This window comes from Archocentrus centrarchus, chromosome 5 (assembly GCF_007364275.1).
Source record: "Archocentrus centrarchus isolate MPI-CPG fArcCen1 chromosome 5, fArcCen1, whole genome shotgun sequence".
In the NCBI taxonomy this organism is placed as follows: Eukaryota; Metazoa; Chordata; class Actinopteri; order Cichliformes; family Cichlidae; genus Archocentrus; species Archocentrus centrarchus.
In genome coordinates, this window is record NC_044350.1 from 18,344,986 (window position 1) to 18,363,205 (window position 18,220).

General features: G+C 43.3%; 2 protein-coding genes across 2 annotated transcripts; one reads left to right on the top strand and one right to left on the bottom strand.

The window, feature by feature from the left end:
* Positions 1 to 860: 860 nt before the first annotated feature.
* tmcc2 (transmembrane and coiled-coil domain family 2) lies at positions 861 to 7,803 on the top strand. The gene is made up of 5 exons (XM_030728471.1): positions 861 to 1,226; positions 4,143 to 4,544; positions 4,893 to 5,506; positions 5,706 to 5,841; positions 6,508 to 7,803. Exons 1-5 carry the CDS (start codon positions 1,224 to 1,226, stop codon positions 6,805 to 6,807), a joined length of 1,455 nt encoding a protein of 484 aa, XP_030584331.1. The 5' UTR covers positions 861 to 1,223; the 3' UTR covers positions 6,808 to 7,803.
* A 1,927-nt stretch (positions 7,804 to 9,730) lies between these two features.
* Positions 9,731 to 17,663, bottom strand: usp49 (ubiquitin specific peptidase 49). Its single transcript, XM_030730312.1, has 7 exons — positions 17,359 to 17,663; positions 15,903 to 16,026; positions 14,320 to 15,764; positions 12,678 to 12,885; positions 11,783 to 11,891; positions 11,362 to 11,567; positions 9,731 to 11,259 (listed from the first exon to the last, which is right to left on the bottom strand). The coding sequence occupies exons 3-7, from the start codon at positions 15,697 to 15,699 to the stop codon at positions 11,156 to 11,158; spliced, it is 2,007 nt and encodes a 668-aa protein (XP_030586172.1). The 5' UTR covers positions 15,700 to 15,764; positions 15,903 to 16,026; positions 17,359 to 17,663; the 3' UTR covers positions 9,731 to 11,155.
* Between the last annotated feature and the right edge of the window lie 557 nt (positions 17,664 to 18,220).

Sequence of the window (18,220 nt, forward strand, 5' to 3'; positions counted from 1 at the left end):
TGGCACCAAGAACTGTGCCACGTTCAAAGTCCCTAAAATCACCTTTCTTCCCCATTCTGATGCTCAGTTTGTACTTCAGCAGGTCATCTTGATCATGTCTACATGCAGAAATGCACCGAGCAGTTGTATAGATGTATCTAATTATCTAATAAAGTGGCCAGTAAGTGTATTATTTGCTTATTACAACTTTTAACTTGCTATTATTAGGCCACCAGCAATAAGTAATGCAATAATAAAAAATACAATAAAATAATAATATTACCCACTAAAATCAAGCATAGTTTTGCTGATAATATGGTTCTTAGTTACTGTTGTTGAAGTACATTTCATATTTCTTTTTTACATTCCAGTTTTTTTTTTTTTACTTATTTCTTACACTTTTCTACTTTGGTCTCAGCTCCTGTTTGAAAGTTATTACAGGTTTTACAGGAGATTTGAAGTTGAGTGAACAGAACCTCGAGCAGTGTCCAGTCATTTAAACAGACTTCTGATGTTATGATACCACTTTTTTTTTTTTTTTTTTCCTTTTTGTGAAGTAGGCAAATTATGAGAGCGTCAGCACTCCGAGGCTTTGTGTACTTTGGCACAACATCACTGCAGTCCCACATCAGAGCATGCGGGGTGTATGTGTTTGTGTTGGAGGGAGTTTAGGGGCTGTAGGGCCCAGAGCGTTCCCTCCAAGCTTTCACCCCCCCCCCCCCCCCCCCCCCCTCCCTCTCTCCTCTGGCCTCAGCAGCACGGGGGCACCTGCACGCCTGCGCTAAACTCTCCCATCCCCCCACCCTCTTCCCTCCATCATCTGTCCCTCAGCTCCCACATCCATTACAGGGCAGGACTGATAGCATTTGCATGTAGACTGAAAGAGGGATGGAAAGAGAGGGAGGGTGCGAGATGTAGGAGAGTGAAGCAGGGGGAGGCGGAGGGAGCATATGACACAAAGGAGAGAGAGAGAGAGAAAGAGAGTGAGAGAAATAGATCAGAGCATTAGAGATAGGAAGAGGGAGCGGGAGGCTGCGGATATCGATGGTATTAACAATGGAGCATTAGGATCCAGAGAGGTGATAGTTAGCCAGACTCACGGCTGGGGGTGAAGACATTTGAGGAGGGGGGCTCCTCCTCGGTGAGCTTAGGGGGAGGCGGAGGGAGGCGGGAGGAGGAGGAGGAGGAGGATGGGCCTCGAACACAGACTTGCAATGGCACTGCAAAAATTGGATTAAAGCAGTATGGTAACGTTTTCTGATTTACTTTTTTTTTTTGCTGTGCTGCTTGTGTCTCATCCTCGTGTGTTCGCATCCACGCTTGCTGACATCCACCGGCCGCCTCTCATGTCACAGTGTGTCTCCCGCTGAGTGAAGAATGCACAGGCATACCCTGTCCTCTTGTTTTCATGCCACAGACATCTGCCATCTCCATCCTCATCGCAGCCCCGCTTCTCTTCCGACCTTCGGGAGCTTCAGATTCACCCGCAGCATCGCTCTGTGTGCTTTTTTTTTTTTTTTAAAGACAGCGTTAGGTTTGAGCATCACTGCAGCCGTTGCTATCTGCTGATTTGTGCTGTTTTTGTTGTCTGTTTTCACCCATATGTAACGCCGGACATTGCACCCCACTCGGTCCTACAAGTAATAGGCACTCCAGAAGCATCTCACTTCTTTTTTTTCCTGATCAGTAAACGGTTTTTCGTCAGGGCCTGCGGTCGTCTGTCTTTTCCTCTCCGTCACACTGTGATTGTAACCTACTTTTTGAAAAATCACTGCCTGCCTCACTTCGTTCCGGCTGATTTACAATAACACAGTGTGCTCATTTCACACAGTCACGCAAAAATAATACAAATAAATCCTCGTACCATCCCGCAGACAGAAATTAGAGCGGTGCTATGAGATATTCACTGTCATGTGTCTGCCTGAGCTCATGTTGGAGGGTCTGATTACCATGTTTTGACGTCAGGCAGAGTCATTAACAATCGCGCCATCTGCCAAGCTGCACATAAACATTTAATACTGACCAGGGAATCCCCGCGTGGATCAGTGATTTGTCAGCACAGGTCTTATCGTTTAAAGGGATTACATCGTCGGGCTATTGTGTTTTTATGAAGGAAAAGTCAGTCACACGTTTAGGCTGACAGACAGAAAGATCCAGAACAGTATAAGGAGATTTACATAGAAACGCAGCATTTCATTATCATTGTCATAAATGTCACTTGCTGTATTCCTTCGTTTCTGTATTTAAATGTCCAATTTGTTGTTATTAAACCGTCTTAACTGATTCTTTTTTTTTTTCATGTTTTTGAGGCTCGGCAGGGCAGGAAGCAGTGTGATTATGGGTCATCTAATTACTGCATGGTGGCCTTTCTGTGTAGTGTAGTGTAGTCTCTACTGTCTCTGCTAAAACTGTTATAGCAAATAAGCACCAAGTGTGCAAAATAGCACATTTTAACTGCTCCCATTGAAGAAAGTTTGATATCCTGCTTAGTGATTTTACTTAAGTTATTTAAGTCTTTGATTCCTGAGGTTAAGCTCTGTTGACTCTGTTATTCTCCAAATTTGCTTCCTTTAGAAGGATAAAACTCAAATAAATATTCAAAAACTTTACATGTCTGTTTCTCTGAAGAGATTCTTTGAATTACGCCAGTCAGCTGAAAAAAATGAGCTGAAAGTGAATGTTTATTGTTACTGTCTATATACTGCATATATGATATACTTCACTGAGTTATAAATGAATCATTAGGAATGTTTCAATGCCATATACAGCACTGGGCAAAAGTCTTGAGTCACCCCTCATTTCTTTATATTTTGCTTCTGTGGAGCCAGACTTTCTTGAAATTTCTTGATCTTTCAAAGATTTTCTTTGAATATTGGTTGCTTTTTCACTCCTTTTCAGTCCAGTTCTTGTACCTGACCATTTTCAGAGAAATCTTCATTTTGTTTGCTGAGCCACTCAACACTGACAACAATCACCTAACTCAAGAAATTAACCGGTGTTGTGTCTACACATAAAAGATAACTTAGCAAAGAAAAAAATGTGCATTTTATCATATCTAATAAATCTTTAGGCAATTTGTTACTAGCAGCCTGTCACAAAAAAATATCATTAGTTCCCATTTCTTTTGTTTAGCGATAACACAGTTTGACAGGCATAAAATTATATTTTTTCACCAACAAGGTGATTCCCCAAAGAGCTATTAGCCAAAAACTTGGCATATCTCAGCATGGTGTGCAGTGTGTCCTTAAAAAAACTGAGGAAATTGTAGATCTAAAAAAACTATCTACAGCAGATCAACAGTATCTGAAAGTCATGTCCTTAAGCACTAGAAAATAATCCAGCAATAACCTGACACAGGGCCTGAGAGATGCAGCTGGGCCTTCAGATGAAGGGCTGTTCACCGAAGCCTCATCAGAAATGGCCTCAGTGGAAGGGTGGCTGTCAGGAAGCCAAACAGGGAGAAAGGCTGAGGTATGCCACATTACACAAGAACTGGACTGAAAATCAGGGGAAAGAGGTCTTATGGAGTGCTGAATCCAAATCTGAAAGTTTTGCTTTAAATTATTGTCAGTGAGTGTCTACAGTCATCTGTAAAACACGGTGGAGGCTCTGTCATGGTTTGGGGCTGCATTTCAGCCAGTGGTGTTGGAGATCGTGTCAAAAATGATGGAATTATGAACACAGAAAAGTAAAATCAGATTTTCAGCCACCATCTGGAAAGCATCTGATTGAAAACAAATTCTTTATATATACAAATCAGGTCCAAAAATACATCACAAACAGAAGCTCAGGTCTCAGGAGGATAAAGAAATGAGGGATGGCTCAAGACTTTCGCACAGTATGGTGTACATTAATGGGGCAGCAATAACAACAACAGTTCCTGTTTTTTAGCACCACAAGTGTGCATATCATCTGAGGTTGAGGTGAACTTCTGTTCTTACATAACCCAGTCTGTGAAGAGAAATCGGAAGTAATTCAGTCATTTACAGTGAAGATGCTCCTCCAGTGCCTCTTACTTCAGAATAACCTTCATTAGCTCTGCTTTGATACTACTGAGCAAGCGCTGCTTCTTATTCACACTGACTAAACCGGTAATTTATCTGGAGCAGTTTTAGCTCTCCTTTCACCCCTGACTAGCACCCCCTGCCCTCTTGTCTCCTCAGCTGGACAAGAGTGAGGTGGCAACTCTAGGCCTACCCTCCGCGACCAGCCATGGAGGCTCTGACACCAACATCAGCACGGACGGAGCGGGGGCGTCGTCGTCGTCTGGGGGCATGGCGGGGGGAGCGGAGGGGGCAGGGGCCGGTGAGCCGCAGCGGACACGTGCTGCTCTGGAGCACTTGCAGCAGAAGATCTTGAAGGTCACGGAGCAGATTCGCGTGGAGCAGGAGGCGCGTGACGACAACGTGGCGGAGTACCTGAAGCTGGCTCACAACGCAGACAAACAGCAGGCGTCCAGAATCAAGCAGGTGTTTGAGAAGAAGAACCAGAAATCAGCACAGACTATTGCGCACTTGCACAAGAAACTAGAGCACTATCACAAGAAGCTAAAGGAGATAGAGCAGGTAAGCGAGTGTGTGTGGGTGTGTGTGTGTGAGCACGTGATGGCTTTTTGTGTGGAGCTGTTCTGTTTTTTTTTTTTTTTTTTGCGGCTGTTGGAATATCTATCTCATGACTGACTTGAACAAGTGTTCAGTCTATCTTTGTGAGCACAGTTGAGTCCAAAAATAGACTCATGACTTTCCAAACACTTATTTAAACCAATGCATCATCCTTGTCTCACCTAATTCTCCACAGGGCCTGTTTTCCTCGTCTGTCTTCCTAAAGTTTTACCCCTTAAACCTGAACACCTCTGTCCTACCTTTAAGATCCTCCACTTCTCTGCTACCTCATTTCTTTTCCCCTCTTCACAGAATGGGCCGGCCCGGCAGCCAAAGGATGTCCTGCGGGACATGCAGCAGGGATTGAAGGACGTGGGGGCCAACGTTCGTGCTGGGATAAGTGGTTTCGGAGGTGGGGTAGTTGAAGGAGTCAAAGGTGGGGTATCTGCCCTCACTCACACAGCCGTGGTCTCTAAGCCAAGAGAGTTTGCCAGTCTCATAAGAAACAAGTTTGGCAGTGCTGATAACATTGCCCACCTAAAAGACACACTGGAGGATGGAGTTGGGGGGCACTCTGAAGACACCCCCACGCCCCGCGCCCTGAGTGGAAGCGCCACTCTGGTCTCGAGCCCAAAGTACGGCAGCGACGACGAGTGTTCCAGCGCCACCTCCGGCTCCGGAGCAGGCAGCAATTCTGGTGGGGCCGGAGGAGGAGGCGTGATGTTGCCAACCATGGGGAGTCCCAGATTGGACGGGCACCACCACCACCACCATCACATGCACAGTTCTTGGGACTCTTTACTTGAGGGTCTGCAGGAGATCAAAGCCAGCCAGACACACATGGAGGATGCCATCGAGGACATGAAGGGCCAGCTGCAGAGCGACTACTCTTACATGACTCAGTGCCTCCAAGAAGAGAGATACAGGTAGACATCCCTGCACCCAAAATAAGTCTCTAATGTACCACACTGCACATCATGATGTCACTAACTCAAAGAATAACCCTGCTGCAATATATGAGAGTTCAGAGTACAGTGAGAATGCTTTGGACTCTATTAAAAAGAATCAAAATTTTCCTCTGCATGACTTTAAAGGAGTCTTGTGTGTGTTGCACGGTGTGTTCAGGTATGAGCGACTTGAAGAGCAGCTGAATGACTTGACAGAGCTGCACCAGAATGAGATGACCAACCTTAAACAGGAGCTCGCCAGCATGGAGGAGAAGGTCGCCTACCAGTCCTATGAGAGAGCGAGGGACATTCAGGTAAAAAAATCTGCTAGATTGTTGGAGACTTTGGAGTCGGGTTTGTAAAAAGTTGGGATCAGAGCTTGTTTACCACTGTGCTGCATTACACTTAGTTCTTTAGTCCATGGACTGTTTTACTACAGAGCTATGATGTTGGAATATGTGCAAAATAATTTATAATATACACCATATGTTACTCCAGAACCTGTATATACTTCAAAGATGTGCAGGTTATCATGACATGTGCACTAATGCAGCTAAATAACATCATGGATACTGGCTTTGAACTGTGTGCTGATAACAAGCCAGATGGTCCCTCTTCTCCTAAGCCCAGAGGACGCGGCTTCCATGATTTCCCAAAAGAATTTCAAATTTGGTTTGTCAGACCACAGGACATTTTTTCCACACACCTCACTTCATCCTTAATGAGCTCTGGTGCAGAGTATGTGACACTATTTCTGGATCATGTTTGCATTTTTTTGGAGAGTTTGAATTTGCATTTGTGGATACAGAAACAAACTCTGTTTACTGACTGCTACTCAGAGGTGCTCCTGAGCCCACGCTACAGAAATGTGTCTCATTTTAATGCAGCGATGCCCGAGGCCTCGAACATATATTCAACATTGCCTTTCAGCCTTGCGTTCAGAGATTTCTGCTGATTCTCTTTCAATTATGCACATACAGGAGGCAGTGGAGTCATGCCTGACCCGCATCACCAAGCTGGAACTGCAGCAGCAACAGCAGCAGGTTGTTCAGCTAGAAGGAGTGGAGAACGCCAATGCTCGAGCTCTGCTGGGAAAACTCATCAACGTCATCTTGGCACTCATGGCCGTGCTGCTGGTCTTCGTCTCCACTTTGGCCAACTTCATCACCCCGCTGATGAAGACCCGGGCCCGCGTAGCTGCCACTGTCCTGCTGACCTTGCTGCTGTTCGTGCTCTGGAAGCAGTGGGATTTTGTGGAGCTGTGGCTGCTGCCCAGCTAAGCTTCCTGCAAGACACTCCAGAGGGGGACCAGAGCAAAGTTTCACAAGCTGATTCCAGCTCCGTTTGCCTTCACTGAAGGACCCAGAGACGGAAGCAAAATGAAAGCCGCTACTCTTGTTCCCTTTGAGTTTAAAGGTGGAGTTTGAGAGAACAAAGCATGGCACTTTTAGTCGAGGAGCAGACGAGAGCCGGCCTACAGGGAGCGCTGAGAGGTGTTTACAGAGCAAAAGAACTGAAATTCTCTGCTTGCCAAGTAACAAAAGACATCATCCCATCTCACCCAAATATACTAGCATTGATGACCAATCATCGATCGCATTGCTGTCACCAAAAAACTGCATTTCTTGCAAGAAATCTTTGGTCTTTTTCTAATTATTTATGATACATTAATTACAAAGACGAGAGCAACTTCTACCGACTGTAAAATGTTGATCATGTTTGCTGTAATCTTCATGTTGAAGCTAATGTATATTTAAGAGGAACAAGGGTTTTTTTTTTTCTTTTCTTTTCATGAATGTTATGTGCTCATGCATGTCCTCATATGTGCACTGAGATGCATCTAGCTGGCATGAGTTAACATTTCATTACTGACAAACTGAATCTTCTATAACTGCCATTTTGGTGTCAGAATTACAGTGCAGATATGTTGTATCTCCACTCCACTGTGTCATTCCTGGTTTGTTTCACATTCTGGTGTTGAAGCAGTGCTTTTCTCTCTTTTTTGTCTTTTTTTTTTTTTTCTTCTTCTTATGATTGAATGAATAGTTTTAAAAAAAATCTGCTACAACTCACCATACTGATTCAACAATGTAATATCTGTCCACAAATGCATTTTCCTAATATTTATTGTAGAACTGCTACTATCCACAGTGTCAAATTAACTGGCATGTTCAAAGTTTATATCCAGTTTGCAAAAAAAAAAAAGAAAAAGAAAAAAGAAGACGACTTATTGCTGTTTTATTAAACAATGTAAGAAATAAATGATTTCATATTTAGGCTGACCTTGAGTCATCTCCTCATCGTCTTTGATGCTGACCCCTTTTTTTGGGGGGGAGGGGGCTTTTAAAACCAGGTGAGGTAGAAGAGCATATGTCAAGCAGTCATTATTTTTATCATTATTTTTACTTTTATTATGTAAAAGTTGCTCAATTTATTCTAATCCCCAGCTTTTATCCTTGGACTGAGTAGCTTTGCATGACTCACATTTTATCTTATACCGGCGCCCTGGTGCAAAACGAGCCATTTTAGACACTAAGTGACATCACACAGACCCAAGATCAGAAAAGACTGTGTTAAATCGAGTATTTAGAGCAGTCTAAACCTGAGCCTTTGTCTTGGAAGACTTTAAACTTTAGCCATGTTTACTATGAGTATCCACTACTGTAACAGTATATATATATATATATATACAATAAAAAAATAAGTAAAAGAATAATGGGCCTATTTTAAAGTATGTGTTTATTATGAGCTGCATTATTATTATTATTATTGATATCTAGGACAAACACCAGTGAAATGGACAGTTTAGAACCCAAAATGTTGTTACTGTCTTATGACTCTTCTATAAAGCAGTAGTGTATTAACTATGATTCAGACTGGCTCTAGTGTATGAACAATTTCGAAGGTTTTTAAGAGTTTTCTATTAGACAATGTGTTGAAATAAAAATTGTTTAAAAGTTTGAGCATCATTTAGTACCATAAAATAATCACAATCATTCAACCAAAATTAATCTGTATTGCACACATGACTGAGTTTACTAATAGCTAATAAGCAACCTGCTTGTTTCACTTACCATCATGACCACGGCTGCCTTTGTACTTACAGCTTAAAAACTCTCATTTTACAGCAAACCATCTCAGGGTATCAAAATGCAGCTACTGCAGATATAAGCACTAATGTAGGATGAGGTTGTGCTGAACGTCAGCTGCTGAGTTGTGACAATATTACAGTTTCTAATATTAACTAACAGTCGCCACCATAAACTCATAGTCACACCAAAGCTGCAGCGGTTAACTGAACTAAGGACACATATTACAAATTATAACAACAGCATTTAATTGTAGTTACAATTTGTCACTTCTTCCCCCAAAAGTTAGTCTCATGTAAAGATAAAAGCAGTCTTAAAGCTCACAAATGAAATTGGCCAAGTGAGCTGCATCTTCCCAGTGTGTTAGTTTGAAGCATAAAAGGTGAAACCACAGCACTCACCTGCAGGTTAAAAAAAACAAAAGTTGACAGTTTATTGGAGCCACATCAGTTCTGGGTCTCGAGGCGTTCATCGTGAGTCTGAGATGAAGGCTGCTAGGTCTTCACTTTCTAGATGTTGTAGGGTTTAACTGTGAAGTAAAAACTGTAATTTTTACAAAGATATAATTTTGGGATCAGTACCAGGGGTGTTTCCAGGATTTCTTAAAAGGGGGGGGAAACCGTGGGAAATCAGATTATTTAATTAGTGCAGAAAATTGGTATAGAAAACATTGGGCATGATTTTCAAATGCAGCCCTGTGTCCTATTACATTTTTATTACCTGTAAAGTGGGTGTGAGTGAGTGTAAACATCATTTTGATTATTACTTACTTACATTTACTTAAGTAAGAGGTATGACCCAAGTTGCCACCCTCTGGACACGCCCCTGATCAGTTTACTGGTAAGGCAAGTGATTTCCATTTGATTATAAGCAGCATCTTTGCCTGGACCAGCTAATATTTCTAAGCATGAGAGGTCAGGCCTCAGATCAGCTGTGCATCCATCTGCTAACGTGATTATTTCAGTTCTACTTCACTCTCTCGGCTCAGTCATGAAGCTAAATTTGTGAAGCTGCTCAGAACCTGAATGGAGCCACCTTCTACTTCTTTTAATCATGATCACCGCTCACGTCTGAGAAACCGTTCCCCTCCAGAAACGAAAACAACCAAACCATCTCAAATTTGTTTTGTCTTTTTAATAATTACTGTCAGGCAAAACCCATATGACCATTACATTTATGACAGGTATTCTTACAGTACAAGACAGAACTCAAGGGGATCAGAGCCAGTGGCATGGCCACACCTGACCACTAAAAAGTAAGACATTCATCGTCATTAGATTGTTCCAACTGTCACAGAGTTCACAAATGTATTTTGCATTTGACTCGTATCAAACACAACAGTTTTTCTTGATTACCTAGCAAAATCTAAAGACCTCAATAGAAACAGCAGAGTAGAAAAAACAAACAAACAAAACAACAACAAAAAAACATTGTATATAACAAGCAGAAGAATTCCTGATTTTCTTAATTTCCTGTCAAGATGCAAGATGTACAATATATTGCTTTCAGGTGCTCAACTCAAAAATGGGTATCCCAAATCTGCCAAAAAACACATTCCTCAGTATCTGCCCTTTAATTCACTTCCCTGTCTCCTGCGGGTTAAACAAGGGGTGTGGTGTGCCCGACCCAGACTGGTCTAATCACAGGAGGCGCCATCATTTCAAGATGTTACAGGAGCCAATGGGTAACAGCTCCTCCCCAAAAGTGCAGCTTTCCATCCCTCACCATCAATCAAGTGTCTGAAACTCATACTTTTTGCTTCTTTTCATGGAACAGAGTGACTACAAAATAAACTAAAACAAAAACTATTCATGTTCACTGAGAGCCTTGAGCCTAAGACACAGTATCCAGTCACAGCAGTACATCTGAGGAGAGGACATGATGAAATACAAATGACACAGGGGTGAGTATTAAAAGTTTCCGTAACTGACATTTCACAAGAATTAAAAAAGCTGAACAGAAGGCAACACGGAGCTTGGACCTCAGTGCGATCGCTGGATTTCGCGTGGAACTCCACAATGTTAAAAATGTGCACCTTTTATAATATTCAGCGCACAAGGTCAAATGCACTTTTGCACATAAAAATGCACATCATCAACATTACCGTGACGAAACGTTCCAAAGTCCAGAATCCGTGTTGCCTTTCAATGTAAAATGCTGTCTTGGGAGAGCGCCTGGTTGTTGTCAGACTCAACAGACATGAGCCCGATTGTTGTTGGCGTTCAGCAGGACAGAGTCTGACCTGCTGCCACAGTCTTCAGGCCAGGAATCAATACGCTGGTCCTACAGGCTGAGAAACTTGGGGTTTCATTTATGAAAAGGTTTTCTTACTTAGTGAAAGTCAGACATAACCCAGGGCTTTCTGTCCTCCATTCAAATTTACTTTCTACTAATTATGGCAACATTACTCCCCACTATTATATTTCTTATCTGGATTATGCTGCTAAAATGTAATGACATCTGGGAAAGCATCAGAGAACGTTTTCATAAATGCGGCCCAAAGTTGCTGAGCACAGGTCAACATCACAGCGAGAGGTACCTAGGCGGACCTCTGGGTATAAAAGAGAATATAGGCCTGAGTGTTGCACACTTCCTCCACACTGCAAACCTTCATCTCAGAGTCATTACAGTGGACCCAGAAACCTGAGGACAGCAAAGTAAAAAATAAGAAAAAAAAAAAGATAGTTAAAAACAAAGCAGAAAGTTTGCACCTTAAATCACAGGATGCTGTGCGCTCTTCCTCACCTCCTTCTGTATTGTAGCAGTATGCGGTGTAGTGCCCTGAGCCGAAGCCTTTACCGTGATGCATGACTACAGCGGACAGATCGTAGGTGTAGCCTCCTCTGTGGACAGAGTGACCTGAGCCTGTGCAGCAGTATGGTTTGATGTTCAGAACCTGGTCAAAGGCCACATGGACGCCGATTTTCTCCCTGTGGTTCCGCCCCGACCATCTGCCGTACAACAGGCGCTAGTTAGTGTTGCTACACTTCACAAGCCTCGTGTTATAAAAAAAATAAAGATAAAACAAAACAAGCACCTGCATATCACAACAACAACAACAAAAAAGATCAAAACTGCAGGAAATCCTGAATTTTCTCTGATGCTTAGACACTTGGTTTGGAAGGAGAAAAAAAAAAATATATAAAAGCCTTTAAGAGAGACTTGCCTGAAGCGTTTGAGGTGCAGCCGGAGAACCTGAGGTAAACGGTAGATCAGAAGCTGCTTACATGCTTCTGACAGAACTAAGGGTTTGTGGGATGATTTCCGTCTTCTTTCTGAAACCATGAAACAAGGAGATGAGAAGTTACGGATGTGACACTTTTGTTTCCCTGCAGAAGGGACGCTTTTTTACAAAACACCAGGCTTTGTGAGCGTGTTGTGTGCATGTTTTTTAAAGGCTGCCAGCCTTGTTTTTAAGTCACTGCCTCTGCCGGAGCTGTCAGCAGCAGATTAAAGAGCTTCTTAGACAATGAATAAATAACACTGGTGGCTTCATTAATCTGTTAAAGGCATTCAGGTAAAGGTCACATTTATATTAATGTTCCTCGTGGGCTCATTCAGACACACCCACTGTACTATAGTGTGTGTAGTGTACTACGTACATGTACTGTGGGTGAAATCTGACAGTACATTACAACATACAGTACTTCAGGCATTTACTTAACTGATGTTTCTTTGATAACTAGAGACGGGGTTTTAAATTACATTTTCTGGAAAAACCTGTCCCTTCAAGTTTTATTTTGGACAATAATTTATTAAAAGTTGTTTTTTTTTTTTAATCCAAATTCATTCTGTGAACACATTCATTCTGTGAACCCCAGTGTTATTTTCCATTGTTTAATTCTCTCTCTGATGGAACAAGAAAATAATTGAATCACCAATTGGTACATTAGCCTCGATAAAGAGTTTCATCAAAAATATAATGCATTTAAGTTGTTATTTAATAGGCAGATATCCTGAATTAATCCAGATTTATCCAGCTCAAGCTTTACAAGCAAAGTCTTCGCAGCTAATGAATTTAAAATGAGTTTGGTCTGTGTTGCATTAAACATTGTACTGACTGTTGCAGTGGTTGCAGGCGTAGATGCTGCCTTCAAGAGCCTCCATCTCTGTAAACTTGGACAGCATCTCAGTGAGGGTGCAGCTACGCTGGTAAGCCGTGGAGCCCGAGCCTTTGTCTATGCTGTGGTATCGCTCTGGAAACTCCAAAGACAAATCCCAGAATGGCTCTACTGTGTTAGACTTGTGCTTACAGGATAGACACGTCACCTAAAAACAAATACACACACGCACACACACAGATAAGAGAGGAAGGAACACAAGCAAAAGTGAGTCTGCTGATTCCAAGTTTGAGCTGTAGCAGAAGTCTCGAAAGGGCAAACTAATAAATAATTAACAATTAAAAAAAAAAAAAATTATCTGCCAGAATTACAAAACAGACTCTCAAGCTCCTGCAGCTCTTTTTGCCTCATCTAAGCCCCTCCCACCACACAGGCTTACGCTTCATACATGCAAACAATCAATCAATAGACTTTTGGCTTTACCCTGCTGTCCCAGACAATAGCTCTCTTTAACCCATTGTGTGTCTGCATCTTTTTTTTTTTTTTTTTTTAAATGCAGATTTTCTCCTTCTTTTTATTGCTAAACTCCTGACCTTCATCTGTGATTGATCAAGGTCTGCTGAAGCCGGACTGATATCAGAGTCTAGTTAAGATGTTTTTAACGTTTGTTTAATGACACCATAAACATGTCAGCTTTAAGTGGATCTCTAATTTAGAAATAATCTCAGATTTGAAATTTCTACAGTTATTACTGCACAGTGAAGGAATAGAATTTCTTTCCGCTCAGATGACTTTTATTAATATTTTTTTTAGGGAGCTGTGATGATTTGTTTCCTGTTTCTACTTTTATACTGGCCCTGATGCTGAGGTTTTTTCCTAAGTGGTGACAGCTATTGTTGAGGAGAGTACTGCAGTGAGTCTGGTCCTCCTCATTCACCAGAATAAATGGTTTTGGGATTGTGATGACGTCACAGTTGGTGTGCACAACAACAGATGTGGTGACCATAGACTTGGCTTAACTGGAACTGGATTGATTACTGATTAATCAATATATCTGCTAAAAACTTATATCGCTCAACATCAGCCTTGTAGCCTGGTATTGCTACCAAAGTTGGTACAATTTACTGGCTGACGTTTATCTGTTGCCTCACATCACTTTTGTGCTCAGTGTTCAAAGTTAACTGGGGAATAACTCCGGCGCAGCTGCATCACATTCAGGTTCCGACGTGTCTGCCGGACCGACTGCAGTTCTACCGGATGCGGTACTGAACAGGATTCTTCTGATGTTTTGCAGAAGCAGCACTGGCTAAAAATACCACTTCAGTTATTTTATTACTGATTAGTTACTATGTATCATTTACTTATTTTATTATCAGATTTTTGTTTCTCTGGCACAAAGGACGAATAAATAACAACAAAACCAAAACATAGAAAATATAGTTTTAAATGTTGGTATCAGCCCAGAACCTCACAACAGACATGTAGACATGGGAAGCAAGAGAGGAAAAAATAAATATGCAAACAGAAGAACGTACAACACATTGGACAACAACTGATTGCATGTGCTGTATGTTTTACACTGAATATGGCTAGAACCTAGGCTGAGATGATCACACTTCAAATACACAGCTAGAAGTCTCACCTGGCTGAGTAGCTGCCCGTGAAAGATGGTGTTAAGAACCTTTAGCACTTGCTTTGATAGTTTCCTCTTTGTGATGGGGATAACTATGCGCCGTTTGGACCCCTCTGTGTCCAGCTCCTGCTGCACCTTGTCCAGCAGCTCGCACAAGAACTCCTGGGCATCCTGCTGGTCATACCCACGGAAAGCTGGGATGAGGTTCCACACAGAGTGCAGCATGGCAAAGGGAGATACCAAAGACCACCGGCCTGACCACATGACCCTGAAAAGTGTATGTAACTCATGGCACAGAGACATCTGCTGGCGGGTGGAGCAGCGAGGAGAAGGCGAGACGCTTTCCTTTTTGCCCACGGGCAAATTCCAACAACCCGCCTTCCCCATGCGTCCAATAGGGTTTTCTGCCAGTGCTGCATTACTACTGCTGACTACACCTCCTGTCACCCCCTTCATCCCCTGGGAGTGATTAGTCTTGGCCAGTAGCTCCTCGGTCTCACACAGGTCCAAAGTGAGAAAACACTCCCTGAATTTCTGCAGGTGGCTCAGCACTTGCAATATTGAGTTCATGTAGCATGTGTTCCCCAAGTTACGCAGACCAGTGACACCTGGAGCTAGTCTCCGTCGTGTGACTGCATGTGTGGAGTAGTATCGTCTCAGTTTGGCAGCTCTGCCATTCTGAGAAGTCTTGCGGGATAGGGTTAAGAGTGAAGGCTTCTTGGGGGGAGGAGGAGGAGGTAGGCGTTCTGGAGGGTCGCGAAATTTGCGAGGAATGAGTGTGATGGTTGAACGTGGCGCCTGAGTAAGAAGCCTAGCACTCTTTCTGGGAGGAACATTGCCAAGTTCTTCCATGAGTCTCTTTTTCACCTCTTTCTTTTGTCTTCGAGCTTCCTCAAGTTTCTCTTTACGCTCATTCTGGAGCTCCTGACGTTTGCTGATCCACATCCGGAGCATCTTCCCCAAGAGGGCTTTCCTCCTGTGTCGCAAGGCCAGCTGCATGGGGGGTTGAGGCCCACCTTCCCCAACCCAGGGAGTACAGTCCCCCCCTGTTGAAGAGCGCAGCGAGCGCCTACCTGGGCTACGAACAGTAGAGAGCGCCCCTCTGAGGAGTTTGAGGTCACCTTCTGCGTTATCGTTGAGTACATAGTCTCCACAGGCAAAGCAGAAAACATCCAGCTCTCGAACCTCCATAGCCAGCGGATGGTGCGACTCCTGAAAGTGTTTGAGTGAGTGCTCCTCCATGAAACGTCCACAGGACACGTGGGAGCACTTGAGGCAGGCCCACACCGAATCGGTGGTGCTGCAGTCGACACAGTGCCATTTTTGCGGATTAAGGATCGAATGGTCTTGGCCTAGACGAAGGCGTCCCACATGCTTACAACGATCCATCACTCCAGATACACATGTGGCCTCAGTGATAGGACACACGTCCCGTAGCCAAACAGCGACTCATTCTACAGAGAGGGAAAAAAATAAAGCAAGATTAGGAGCTGACCACAGAGTCCAGTGCTTTTTTACTATTCTGCTAATGTTCAAGTATGCACATACTGTAGCGCATAGAAAGTTTCACAAAATAAAAAGGGTATACTAACTGTAAAAGTAGTTTTTGGTGATCAAAATCCTGACAACACATCACAACATCTGCAGATAACTCAACAGGACAGTTCAGCTCAATCACCCATGCCCACCATCATCACCAGCACCTCCAGGGAGAGTCTGAGAAAGAGGGATGAAAGCTGTAATGAAAAACACACAAAACAACCCCCCCCCCCCAGCAACAACAACAGAAATAAACACACTTCTTCACATCACAAATACCCAATAATTCGGAAATTTTCAAAAATCACACACTTTAAAACAGACAAAGAAAAAATTATACTCAGAAAACATGTGACCACAAAACTTCTTAACAAAACAATTTAATGTTGCCTTTCACTCAAAACATAACATGAGGAAACAGCACAGGCCGTGGCCTTTATTGTGGGAATCTTTATTGTGGGAATCTCCTACAGTGTAAGCCTGGGCTGACAATAGTATGAACAAACATGACAAATGATTGATAGCTACAGGAGTTACACATAAAAAAATGAACTGGTATGGTGCTCTGGTTCTTTAAGAAATCAACAAGTGACCATTTAATCCGGGCGCAACATTAAAAACTGAGCTTTCAGGCAGAAATGATGACACGATTGTCTGTCCGTCCATTTAAATAATGTTGTTAATCCATGTAATTATGTACCTCACCAGTACCAGCGCTGTGCTACACCACTCTCTTTTTGTTTCTTTGTGTAAATGATCCACTACTTAAAAAAATTAAAATAATAATACAAACAACATCAACTTTCAGGCCGGCGCAACTGGTTTTTATTAGCTGCATGCCATGCTTTGCGGCACGCTGCAAGTTAACCTTCCAACTACTGCATCTGATATTCACAAATGTTATAATATCTCCACTGTGGCTGTCCGTGTTTAAAAGGACGCTGCCTGGCTCAGACAGACTGGCTCTTAACGCCATGCTAGGCTACCCCACCATCACCATGTTGAGCCAGAACAAAGAACAGCCAGAGAGCGACTCTCCAGGAACATCCAATAACTTTGTTGGTCCGAGACAGCCCAGCAGGCAGCAACTTAGCTGCCGCCGCTAACCGCTAGCCACGGCGGCTGTGCGTAGGGTTAGCGCTGCCTGGCCCCCCCTCCCCTTTTGCTGTGTCTCACCTAATAACGCACTGAGTTAAACACGGATTATTCGCTTGGCACCAAGTAGCTAACATTTGTGTTATCAGCTCGCCACAGTGGCTAGCATTAGCTACGCGGCTAACCTGTTTGTTGAGGACAATCGAAGTTAACCTAACGGCTGCCGTCGGTCGCTAACGTTAACGCTAGCAAACTGCGCCGTTAATCGTTTAAAAACTCCCCGGTGACATTCAACCGCAGAAAGCCGGCTGCTGAAACGCGACTACGAAAAGCGGTAGCAGCAGCACTCGACCCGATCCGTGCACCTCACTACATTTGCAATATCTTGATAATGGTAAAGCTGGGTAACGTTACCATCGCCAGCATCCATCCATCCGGTACACTCGGAGAGCTGCTTGTTGTCCTCCTCACAGATTGAACAACCCAACTCTCGATCCGAGCCCAGACCTCGCCGCTCTCATTGGACTGGGGCTGAGCGGCAGCCGGGCTCTCATTGGCGGAAGGATTGAACAACAGGCAGCAGGATGGACCGTCCGTCCGTCCACCCACCGGCGGCCACATGGAACAATAACCGAGGCTGGAGTGGAAACCGGGATAAGAGGGCAACTGCTACCCCTGACCCCCGGTGTCCCCGTTATACCCCGTGCGCGCCATGTGTCAGCTGGGTTGTGTTAATCTGGTAAAACACGTGAGGTGTGTGTGTCTTTAAGCGCCGTATTAGCCGCATCTCCTTTGGATGCTGTCGTGGGGAGGGACTTTTTTTTTCAAAATGTAGACTTGTAGACAAGTCTAAATGTAGACAAAATGTAGACTCCGTCAGTGCAAATCACTGTAATTCAAATGAAAACGAAACAAAAACACAAACAAAACAAAAAGCTGCTTTCTGGAACAAATATATGGTGTTCATGGAAAGTTTTCATGTGTTGCAGTTTTAAAACGAGAGATTTCCTAACTTTAGCAAACAAAGTGTAAATCTTTTAAACATTTGGATATAGTAACAGATTTGAATGATTACACTCATTAATCAGGAGAGCCATATCTGAACTCCTGTATGTTTAGGACAGGTAACCTCATGCCCAATGGACATTTTAAGTAATCTGCCTCCATCGCACCCTGTCCCGGGCAGCCTCCTCTGTTGGTGTGACTCATACCAAACCCCTGCATGTCCTCCTACATCCATGAATCTTTTCTGTGGTCTTCCTCTTGTCCTCCTGCC

Excerpts from the sequence above, each read along its gene's own strand:
- usp49 (XM_030730312.1), bottom strand. The coding sequence starts at position 15,699 with ATGGATCGTTGTAAGCATGTGGGACGCCTTCGTCTAGGCCAAGACCAT. Across the intron at positions 12,886-14,319 it reads ACGGGCAGCTACTCAGCCAG|GTGACGTGTCTATCCTGTAA; the intron begins GTGAGACTTCTA and ends ATTTGTTTTTAG. Across the intron at positions 11,892-12,677 it reads CGCCTGCAACCACTGCAACA|AAAGAAGACGGAAATCATCC; the intron begins GTCAGTACAATG and ends TCATGGTTTCAG.
- tmcc2 (XM_030728471.1), top strand. Across the intron at positions 5,507-5,705 it reads CTCCAAGAAGAGAGATACAG|GTATGAGCGACTTGAAGAGC; the intron begins GTAGACATCCCT and ends CGGTGTGTTCAG. Across the intron at positions 5,842-6,507 it reads AGAGAGCGAGGGACATTCAG|GAGGCAGTGGAGTCATGCCT; the intron begins GTAAAAAAATCT and ends ATGCACATACAG.